The following is an 11,710-nucleotide window of genomic DNA, read 5'->3' as shown; positions in this document are numbered from 1 at the left end:
AGGATGGTGAGAGCTCACAGGCTGCTCTCCCACCAAGGCAGCCAGAAGCTTCAAATCTATCTCAGATACTAGCCCATTTGTTTTGTCACTTCATAGGTTTTATTTATTTATTTATCTTACAGCTATCCTTGTGATTAAAACTGTTGAAACAGCCGGTAGCTGGTAGCAACTTTCGTTGTGCTGTTTCCTGACGCTTATCAGGCAAACGCGGAGCTCTAGCAGCCAGAAGCAGAGCCGTGCGGCATCGCTCTTCTTGTTCCTTATGAGAGGTAGCATCATCCCCCTGCTCCCGCGAGCCTCTCGAGAGCCCTCTGCGGCTGCCCCCACCAAGGGACAGCTATTGCAGCACCGCACATCCCGTTGCACAATACAGGGGTTGTAACCAGCAATTAACAGTGGAACTCATTGCCAAAAGCCCTTACTGAAGTTAAGAGATTATCGTAAAATAGAATAAGATGGGGCTTTTCTGTTTAAAAATAAAAAGCACCATCACTGCCAACTGGGGAGGCCTGCGATGATAAGACAGGCAAGGTGCTTGGTTCAAGGTGGTCTGTCAAATGTGGAGAAACTCCCCTGGGGGAAATGAGTGGGCTTTGGATCGCCCATTCCTAGTTGTCATGAACAGGAGCTGGATGCCCTCCGCTGTTGGGTGCTGAGCAGCCAGCGCAGCACGGGCAGGTGGAAAACGTGGGCCAGGGGACCCCAGGTGTAGGGCAGCATTTGCACCCTTTGGCAGAGGCAGTGGGGAGCCTTGTGGCCTCTGAGGCTGGGGAAATGGGGACATAAAGCCCCTGGGGCTGAGGAAAGCTGAGGATCAGGTTTGCTGTGGTGGGGACCTGCAGTCTAACCTCAGGTGTGAAGTAGACGGACTACAAATGTTGCTACTCCTTTTGCTGTTGAAGCAAACAAATGGTATCCAGGTTTTCTGAAGCCACTTGGCACCTCAGGGCTCAGCATGCAGGCTGTGACGGGCTTGCTCAAGGCCACTAAATCCACAAATGAGCAAGCTGAAGAGCTCAGCTTAGTTTAAGGCCCATTAAAAAAAAAGAGCGAGAGTGTAAGCAAGCGAGCAAGAGAGACCACGCCAACCCAAATCTGAAGTGGCAGCCAGTGAATTGCTAAAAACCTCAGTTTGAGTAATGGGGTAAAGGGAGGGCTTGGGAACCTGGCCTGGGATGTCCCATCTCTGTAGCCTGCAAGCACGTCTGATGTCCTAACAGACAGCGATAAAACGAACAAAACAGGTCATTGCTGTTGGGCTGTATTATCTACAACCTTTGGCATTTTCCAGACAAATGCTTGCTTCCTCTTCCTTCCTGGCCCATTGCTGCTATTATTTTTACATCATGACTGCTGAGGAGTGTATCATTCATAACATACCTATCACAGAGAGATTCCTTTTTAAATGCTTAGGGAGATAGAGGGCTACAAACCCTGGGAAATCAGCTATGCCTAATATATTATGTAGAAGTTCTGTAATCATTATTGAACTAAAGTGCATTGAGTAAAAGTGGATAAAATCAGTCCCGCTGTAGCATAACTCTCCAGAGAGCACAGATAAAAATGCCTCGTACTTAAGTAAAAAAAAGGTAACAAAATATTTCCAGTCCCAGCAACTGCATTTTCCCCTTTATATAAATAGGGAACCCTCAGGAGAAGACAATGATGCAGCAGAGGTTGAAGGCAAAGTTAATGGTGGTGAGGCAGGGGAGCAAGGCAGTGCCGCAGGCAGGCTGATGGTGAGCGTGGCTCTGTGGAAGTGTGGCCAGGCAAGGCCCTTTGTGGTGGTGGGCAGCTTGCCGCGGTCCTGCCGGCCAAGGGGCTGGAGGGGAGTGGAGGTGAGGGCTGCACCTTGATAACCTTTTAAATGCTCACACAATGTTTGCACTCCCCTTTCCCCTAGACACTGCAAAAAAGTGAAATCTTATATGAGGGTTCATCTCAAGTCTTGCTTTCCAGAGCTTGCCATGACTCTTGCACAGAGTGACCAGCTCCTGCAGCTTCCTACCGCAACACACGCGCAGTTGCACACACACGCCTGCAGTGCTGTGCCTCCCTGGTCCGCACAGTGCAGGAGAGGTGCAGGGGAGACATCAGGCGAGGGTAATCCCACTCGCTGGGGTGAAGCTGAAAGGCCTTGCTGAGCCCAGCCCTGAGGTCCTGCGGTTTCAGGTAGCCGTTCGGCCCCAGGTCCCCAGCGACGCAGACACCCTCTGCCCCGTCTCTGTCTGCACATATTCTTGCTCTGTCGGGAAGCTGCAGCCCATCTTGGCCCACGTGTTTTCGTCACTGCATTGTGGTCAAAGCACTAACAAACAGCACTGTATGTGCAGCTTAGCTGAGTGCCTCGTTACTGGGGGCTCCTTCTGCATGGCTGCTGGTCTGGGCTGAGCTCTCTGCCTTCCTAAGGGGAGTGACTGACGCATCCTCACCTGCCGAACTTATCTTGAGGTTATTCTTAACCGGATAACCTGTGCCCTTTCACAAACTCCATGGCACACTGGCACTTGTGGATAAACTTTCTCCCTGTCCTGCCAGCATCCACCACTGGCTGAGGGTCTGTGGGCTGGTTAACTGAAGATGGAGCTCATTTCCAGTGGAGGTTTGCTATAGCCTGCTGCCATCCACTGGACCTTGAGATGCTACTAGCCACCAGTGCAAAGGGGCTTAGCTGACTTCTGCTCTAATCAGCTCTAACAGATCTAGAGCAAATGCCTCTTTTGGGGGTTAAAGAGCAAAAGAGATTGGTCTCCTTTTCATTTTGAGGCACCAAACTTTTTCACCTTTTGGGGCCTCAGGACCTAATATCCAAAACTTTTCCAGTGACCGTCACCTTCTCTTTGGAATGAAGCAACTGCACCAGTCAGAGCATGTCTGTACATAGCTACAGGCATAACCAATCTATGCCTCTATCATCTCATATGCATGGTTAATACCTACAAGACTGCAATAAATCACCACCACACTGTGAAAGTTTGTCTTGTATGACACCAAGTGCAAAACCCACTGAAACTCTGGAAGGGCTTACAGGTATAAGCTTCAATTTAGCATGAATAAATGTGGGAGAAGTAGGGCTTCATACACTTTACCTTTTCTGTAACAAAGGGAGAAATAAATGAATTCTTTCATACTCTTTGTACAAAACAGAATTTGTCTGGACTGGGATATGTAGGACAGAGTTTGTTATGCTTCAGAAAAGGATTAGATGATCATCTAAACAATTTTTTTTAAGTGAGATCTTAAAACTTGTATCCACATCAGTGATGAAGTTGAAGTTAGGGTCATTCATTGGAAATAGGGAGAAAAGTGTGTTAGAGCATTGTACTTGCTGCTCCTGTTGTAGCCCTACACAAAAAAAGGCCGCCTAGAATTGTAGTCCCTGCTGTTAGGCTGTGACCTTGGTAGTCACTGACATTTGTGTCTTGGAATGATTCTATCAGTATTTTCAAAGATGCATGCTCTTTCACATAACCTGCCAATCATGTTGGAGCAACGCCATGCACTCTGGTCTGGCTGTATCCTCAAGAGCACCGAGAAAAGGAAAGCGAACAGAGTTGTGGGGCTGGAACTATTACTTATTTATCTACAGTATTGACATGATCTCTGCTACAGAAATATCAGCTTTAGGTGCTGGGGAAAAAGGATGCCACGGTCAGCTCCTGCTGGGAAATAGGGGAAACAAGAAACATCAAAGGAGGCCCACACCAGGTAGCATCCTATTGAGATAATGAAGGTGGTGGCAGGCAGGGAGGTGGCAATGACTGGGAAGAGTGTAACTGGCAGGTGGGCAAGGAGGCAGGAACCAGCATAACCAAAATATCTTGCTGGAGGTCTGTGTCAGCCTCCCTCGCAGTATCTCTGAGATGTGTGCTTACTGTATGGGGTAGGGGAAATGCCACACAGGGTATGAGCCATAGGCACAAGGCCCCAGCACCCTGCAGTGCCTCTGAGCCCCATGCTGCACCAGAGATTGCTGCCACTGAATGTTCACTGGTAGGTTTTTTTCACATTTTTATTAGTGCAACAGTAATGATGTGTGTCTGTGAAGGGTGGGAGAAGCAAATAGAAAATGATGCTTCCTTTATGTCATTGTGGATGGAGCTAAGCAAGCAAAGGGTTACAGCTCTGAGATGGTTGGTCCTGGTCCTCATGAACTCCATACCCCCTTGTCTGAAATATACATCAGGCCCAAGCAAGAAAAACCCTGATGGAAATGGAATTAGAAAAGAAAACTACTGGGATTCTCCAAGGAAAGGTGGGCAGGTTTCCTAGAAGGGACTCTAGAAGAACTTGGCTTGCTTAGCCCATCAAAGCAAAGCCTGCCAGCAGCATCATTTAACTGTAAATTCAACAGGAGCACTAACACAGGAGAGCAGGTATTCAGGCAAAAGCACAGTGCTGGTGCGGAACAAATATGTATAATGAGGCCCACGGAAAATTTGCAACTTGGAGATTAGAAGATGGCTTCTACAGGCTAGAGGAATGGGCCTCAGGGATAACCTCCCTAAAAGGATGATGAAGGCAAATAAACTAAGTGTTTGTAAGATGCAGTGGGCATGTTTCTGAGAAATCCTGGACAATGTGGCCTTTGATAAAGCTCTTCAAAAATACTGTTCCATGAAATGGGCAGAATCTGAAGCTGAGATGGGGGCCATGGACTCTGTGGGAGACCACCAACCTGGTTAGCAGCTTTAGCATAGTAGTCCGGTTTGAAACATTTACAACAGGCCTGAAGCTCAGGGAGCAGCAAGAAGGAAGGAGGTTAGGCAACCAAGCATATAACATAAAATGTATCTTCAGATAACCTATGAAATGGCATAAGATATATGGACTGTGAAGCTAAGCAGAGTTATATAAATGATTATATGAAGAGGCTGCGGCAAGAGCCTGTAGATAAAGAGAAGGGCTCTAAAGGGAATAAGCAGACACAAGACAAGACCAGGAAGTGAACAGTGAAGGTACTTCATTCTGCTGAGGTTTCTTTAAACTGAACTAAAAAAAACCAGAAACAGTCCCATACAAAAAAAAAAAAAAGCAATTAATCCTCCATTTCTGTTCCCAAAGATGCACTATTAAGTTCAAAAAATTATTACAGCTGCTGGAAAGTTAAAGAAGACACCAGCTGAGCTAGCAGAAATAACCCATGCCAAGTCATGCGCTTGTGCCTATGTGTTCTCTGCTGGGGCTCCAGAGGACTTTCCTTTCCCTTTCAGTATAGGACTCAGCATGGGATACGGCTCTCACTGCAGCCACACATGCACATGCAACTTGCAACTGGTCCTCACATGATCCGGAGGGTTTTTTTTTTTCTGTCATCAAAAAGGTATTTCATCATTTGTTGCACTATTGTCACCCAGGTGATCTCAATTTGGGCTGTCCTGGTGAACATCACCGTGGACTGAGTGGCACACTCTTCTCCAGCATCAGAGTTAGAAGTCTTATGGTTCATGTCACATTATTGCCCCCACCCCATTTTTTTTTTAATGTGGACGAAATTAAATGTCAGATGAAAGTATATTCATTGGATCCAAAAGACTGAATCAAAGCTCTGCATCTGCTGTGCCTAGAATAGGTTGTCTAATGTTACAGGCTGAATTTAATCCTGAAGACTGGTTTATAGCAACATGTGACTTGACTTTTTTCCAGTGTGCTGAGCACTCACAGAGCCCTTGGCTGCAGCGAGGGCTGCCAATGTTCACACCATTTGAAAGCAGACTGGGAGAATTGTCGCAGACAGAAGAAACCGCACTCTTGTGCTCAGAGAGCAAGCTTTGATTGGGGGCCTTTCTTTCCCAACAGTGCTGCTTTTTTTTTTTTTTTCCCCAACAGCTATCAGGGTGGAGCTGGTACTGAGTTAAGAGATGCCCAACACTTCACATTGCAAGAACTCACTTACAGCTGCTTATGTTTTTAGTAAATTTTAAACTTCTTAGTAATTTTTAAATTTAATTTAAGCTGCAACCTCAATGTCCCTGTTCCTACCAAAACCACTCTCAGCCTTGCAATAGGAATGGCATTTAAAGGTGTCTGGTTGTCCCCAGGGTCTTCTGAATGACAGCCACTCACCGCTTCCAGTTGGGTGCCATTGTCTCAACCTTCCTCATCCCAGAGGTAAAACTCCTTATGTTCCTCTTCTGCCAGGGGTACAAAATGAAATGAAACACCTAGAACCAATTTAGTAGCTGATGGATGTGTCATTTATGAAGGGTAACAGAGTGGAAATAATACTTTATAGGAGCCTCCTTTATGGTCAAGTCAATGATGTTGTTACAGCTCAAAAGGCTTTGATGCCATTCTTGGAGCTGGCCTTGAGCAAGTCACTTATTAAGCCCTGGCTCTGAGTCCCCGGAGGCAACGGAAGTGTTACCACTGACTTAAACGCTAGCGAGATGAAGACTTAAATCTCCCTGGGCCTGTGGTACAGAAACTAATACACCTTTGTCTTGCACTTCATGATCACCGTCTGTTTAGACAGTAAGCTCTTTATAGCTAGGCACCTAAGACTAGGTATGTTCTTGAGAGTCACAAGAAAAATACGCGGGCACTTTGGGCCATCAATATAACAGCATGATGGAAATAAGAATAACAGTGATAACCAGACAAGCTTTCAGTATAATGAGTGGGTATCCATTAAAATCCACCAGTGACAGAATAAGAGGAGTTCAGAATTCACTACAGTTCGATGTGTAATGCCATGAATTTCTGCTTCTCCTTACTTTCAGAAAGACAGTTCAGTGGCCTTCTCATCTACTGGCCAGCAGAAGCAGAAAAATAAATACACAACTAGGAGCTGTATTCACAGACAGGAAGTAACTTTAATTAAATATTGTGAAAGTTGAAAAGTTTTTACAGCTTGAATTTCTGCAAAAAAATTATAACAATCTCTACAGTAGTTAGTTTCTCTAACAATAGAACTGTACAGTGTGTGTGTCTATTCAAAAAGATTTAGATAAGAAGGTGAAAGGTTAGTAGTTTCAGAGATGACTTCATTTTAGCTGCATCCTAGTACAACTGTGAGGAAATAGGCATACTTTATGCAATCCAGTCATGGTGAAGCTTCACCTTTTTTAAAACTAAAATCTGAATGTTTCCACTTAAAGCCATATTCTGTAAACAGCTGCATCTTTTACTTTGTAAAAGATGAGGGTGGTACAGGGGGGGTTTTATAAAGTCCCATTCATCAGATCACTATAAATAGCTGCAACAAAACAAAATTATGCACATTGTCAACGGATCTTTGGACACTGGCATAAAAGACTACAAATGTAGGTGGCTAACACTGGTGTCAAAATTGCTATGACTCTGAGTGGAGCTCTACAAGAGTAATTGATGGTGTCACTGGACAAAATATGGCTTTAAATTTGATTACATTGTCGTGCTGTTGGTTACTATGTGAATTAGAATAATCGCTTGGAATACAGAGAAGCAATAAACTGATGTCTCTCACATTTTCCAGTTTTGTTCTCCTTTTATTTTCTCACCGTGAAAAAAAAAATCCTGTTTTCTTCCCTTCCCCCAAAAGATCACACTGTGACATTCTAGTGAAAACCATTGCAAAATTCATACAGGAAGCATGCACAGTTGCAGCATCGTTGTAAATGATTTCTTGCTCGACTAGAAAAAAGTTATATTGTTTTAAGGTAACAAAACAGTTCTTTTGTGCTTTTCAAATCCTTTTTTTTTTTTTTTCTTAGAATGTTAGTGATGACTGACAGTTCTGGTGCACAGTACAATGTACAAGTGAAATGAATATGATTTGCATTGTTAAGGCATCCAATCTGCTGGTTTATATTTATGTGAAAGACAGAGAAATATACAAGCAGACTTAAGAAAGAAAGTATTTTCATTGAGTTCTATGAAGTTTCTCCCCATATTTAATGCACAAAAATGCGTCACTCCAAAGAGGAGAAATCCCATGCATATTAATAGAGTAAAACAGCATTAGTTTTTGTTAAGCCTCAAAAGCAAAGGATACATTTTTTTAAAATCTACATAACTAAATGCTACAAGAATAATATGCTACTTTTTGCCATATATTGGAAAAAACTTCTTAACTTACAAATAATACAAAAATAGACAATGGCTTTTGGGTGGAAATTAAAAAAATGGAAGCATGGTTTTAAACAATACTAAAAAAACCTATAAATGAAATGTTTTAAAATCACATTTAAACAGCTAATACAACGGTGAATGACCAAACAAATCAGCACTTTTTCACATAGCAAACATACACAATAAAATAAACTGGGGTAGGGGAAAAAAAGCAATGTACAAATTCCAAAGATAAATACATTATTTATATGGATATTTTACAAAATCCCCTTTAAAACAAACAAACAAAAAAAAACAGAAACAAAAAGCTTTTTTTTTCTTTAATTAATTTTGCAAGTATGTGCAAGCTAAAGGTAGTGAGCTCTTTTTTGCAAAATATGCAGTAAAATTCTTTTTTGTGATATTGAAAAACTGTCTTAAGACATTAAAATGTATAAATAGAACAACAACTTTGGCAAAAAATCACAAAAAATCTACAGTATTTATAACTACATACAAAACACAACAGCAAAGAAAAAAATATCAGGTAATGCATCTTCAGAGCTTTGCTGCCTCTCGGCCTAATAGTTTTTAAGAACACTTCCCAGATAATGATAGCAAAATCCTTGTAAAACAGAAGCTATGGTTTGGAGTCGCAACCTTCCTAACAGCCCCACCCCTCCATCCCCCCCCCCCCAAAACTCGTGTTTCCATTTACTATTCAAAAAGCAGTTACCTGTTGCTTAATATATTATGATACAAACGGAGAGGGTCGACTGATACGGTCCCGATCGTAGCGGGAGGGCGGCAGAAGCGCGGGTGCTCGGGGAGGGGGAGGCCGACGGCGCCCAGGGTCGCCGGCCGGGGCTTTAGGCGGCTCTGCAAAAATCCGCCCGGCTCGGCTGGCACGAGCCGTCAGGAAGGAAGGCCCCTCTTTGGGCAAGAGCCTGGCGGGAGCGCGAGGCAGAGCCCCGCGCCCCTCGCTCCGGGGTTTTAGCACTGCACCGAGAGGCACTGGATTTGCAGCTCAAGGGGAAACGTGCTTGTTGGTTGCATCCTCACCTCCGCTTTCACCGACTTTCCTTGTTGCATTATTTACACAACTATTTAGCCCGGTATTAGAGGTTGCAAACACCCCCCACCCTCCCCATCCCACCCTCACCATCCAAAATATCACCTTTCTAGGGAGTAACACCTATCGAATGAGAACATTGAAAATGCATCGCATTAGCAAATCACCACTGGATAAGCAACCGGTATAAGCCGACCCTTAATTAAATGGCCATAATTCTTCTATGAAAAACTAACTGGCACTTCTATTCTGTCCCGTACAGACTTGTTTGCAAATGACACCACTTCATTTTTCTTTACACAGCTTTTTTTTTTTTAAATCATAAATTAAAAATGTGGAGTTCCATCTCTAGTGTCCCTCACATAATTGTATGACTTATAAAAGACAAATGGTGTTGAGTTAAATCAAGCCTTAAAAAAACACAAAAAACAGAAGAAAAAAAATGAAAACAAAAGCAAGCCCCCACCCCCGCAAAAAAAGTGGATTTTTTTTTTTTTTTATCAACATACAATAAATATATCTCCCACGTATTTGGGATGGACAACTTGAATCAACACCTTGCAATTGCAGATTGTTAATTTCAGTATTTGCAAGGATGGTGATTTTTGTTTTGTTTAAAAATCCGCAGTTATTGTAAGATTCTTCTTTATTTCTTTTTTTTTTTTTTTTTTTAAAAAGGCCTGAGTAAAAAGTTCCACTCTGGGACTTGTATCAGATTCTCTCTGAAGCAGAATTCAACCTCTTCATTAATAAAATTCTTCAAGGCAATTCTTTCACATGGGGGGAACAATCATGCCAGATATAGCTGTTACAAGGAGAGGAGAAGGAGAGAGAGGAAAAAAAAAAAAAAAGGACGTTACTTTTGTGCATTACAGAGCAACTCTAAAAATCCTCAGCACTTTTAAACATTTACTAGCAATGTACTCAGCTGTACTGTGAATTTAATTTATATTTAAGTATCATCCCATAGACACAACTGTGTATGCATTAGCCACAAGAAACCTGATTCTGATCTGAAAGTGGTTTAATTGTGAGTGCCTCTGCTGAAATTAGTGATTTTCTTCCAGAATAAATACACTTCACCTGATGATAGCAGAATCTGTTCCTAACTTAATTTTCTGTTTTTTAGATGCAAAGTCTGACTATTGCTAAAAATGATCAGGAGGCTTAAACTTGAATCAGACATCGCCATGCATTCTATTACTTTTTTAAAAGAAAAGCAGATTTTTGCTCCACATATGAGTGGATGGCTTGAGTCCCATAAGCCACCAGTTTTACAGATACCATAATGTGTTTGTCACATTATACACACTGACAGTGGATCATTTTCTTAGCTCAGTTTTCTCTTACAAGTTCAGTAGTCAACCTTGGGAATTTGTGCATGCATTTTCGGGGGGGGGGGGCTGAAAAGGACTTAAACCCTCAAGTCCATTGCTCCAAGTTACAGTGGAAATCTGTCCTTAATTGAGGGTTTAGCAGACCAGCATCTCATGGTTTTATCGTGCTTGTAGAAGACCTCACCATCTACATTAATTCAGTAGTATGTTAATGTTGATTTAGAAAGTCCTCACTGTTGGTTAAGTTGAATCATCAGTATTTCTTTATTATACCTCCTAACCTCATCTTCTATGGAATCACCATCTCTCTTAAAGAAGAGACATTCATTAAAAGTCAACAGGTACAGTCTTCCACCTAGCCTGACCTCCAGCTTGGTCTCCCTCTGTTTACCAGAGACTCTCTACAGATCAGACATACCAAGTGCCCGAATGATAGACTGTGAGCAAGCACATCACTACAGGAGGTAGTCATGTAAGTTTATGATGAAAGCTGCAACAACAATGCATCTTTAAAACACTAGTTGTACAGTTATTTGCAAAAAAAAGGTAGAAGACAGATTTGCCTTCAGGTTGGCGGCACTTCATGGGCACATTATTTAAATGCTAGAACTGCCTGCCATCTCAGACATCTGGACATGTAATTTCTTAAGGAAGAACTCAACCCTGTGACGGGTGCCGATTCATTGTGGTTTAATTACAGCTGCAATTATTTGATAAGAACAGAGCCAAAGTAAAAGACTCACAGATTTGGGGTTGGAGGGGGAGAGGAGGGAAATGTTTTCTCCACAAACACCACCATATGTGCAAGAATTACTAGTCTAATCAGCAAGGGGAGAACAGCTCGAGTAAACTGCACTGATTAAATGAAATAAAACGAGAGAAGGAGAGAATGCAAAACACATCCACATGTTTGCAACAGGCCATCTTCAGAGGTGACATGTTGCAACTATACAGCAGCATTTCAGTTCTTGGAATTTATCATCCAGAAATGCTTTTATGTGGAATCACTGTACTGGTTGTTTTCACTCCACCTAAGGGCTCTTCAAGGAGGTCGGAATGAAGATAAAAGGGATAGAGAGGCTAGTTACCTTGCTTTAAGCCTTACAGGAAGGCCCTCAAATAAGCAGTAGAGAGGACACCACTGTGTCTTAGATGCTACCAAAATGTGACTATTCCTTGCTGTGGCACTACCCAGCATGGTGCTTCTTGGCTCCACCAGAGGTAATCTGAGGTTTCACTTTCATATTAAGTCCACAACTTTGCCATCATA

General features: G+C 42.7%; 1 protein-coding gene across 8 annotated transcripts in view; it reads right to left on the bottom strand.

Annotated features, from left to right (window-relative positions):
- Positions 1–9,204: 9,204 nt before the first annotated feature.
- Positions 9,205–11,710, bottom strand: part of EBF1 (EBF transcription factor 1) — a 275,871-nt gene continuing 273,365 nt past the window's right edge. For all 8 annotated transcript variants that reach the window (XM_067304612.1, XM_067304615.1, XM_067304618.1 and 5 more), the window contains one exon: positions 9,205–9,908. Coding sequence is in view for 4 of the 8 variants with exons in the window: in XM_067304615.1 (XP_067160716.1) it covers positions 9,877–9,908 (32 nt within the window). In the remaining 4 variants the exon portion in view is untranslated. The remainder of the gene's footprint in view (positions 9,909–11,710) is intronic.

Source organism: Apteryx mantelli, chromosome 14, assembly GCF_036417845.1.
Source record: "Apteryx mantelli isolate bAptMan1 chromosome 14, bAptMan1.hap1, whole genome shotgun sequence".
Taxonomy (NCBI): domain Eukaryota; kingdom Metazoa; phylum Chordata; class Aves; order Apterygiformes; family Apterygidae; genus Apteryx; species Apteryx mantelli.
Note: the sequence above shows the minus strand (reverse complement) of the source record. Positions and strands in the feature narration are given on the sequence as shown.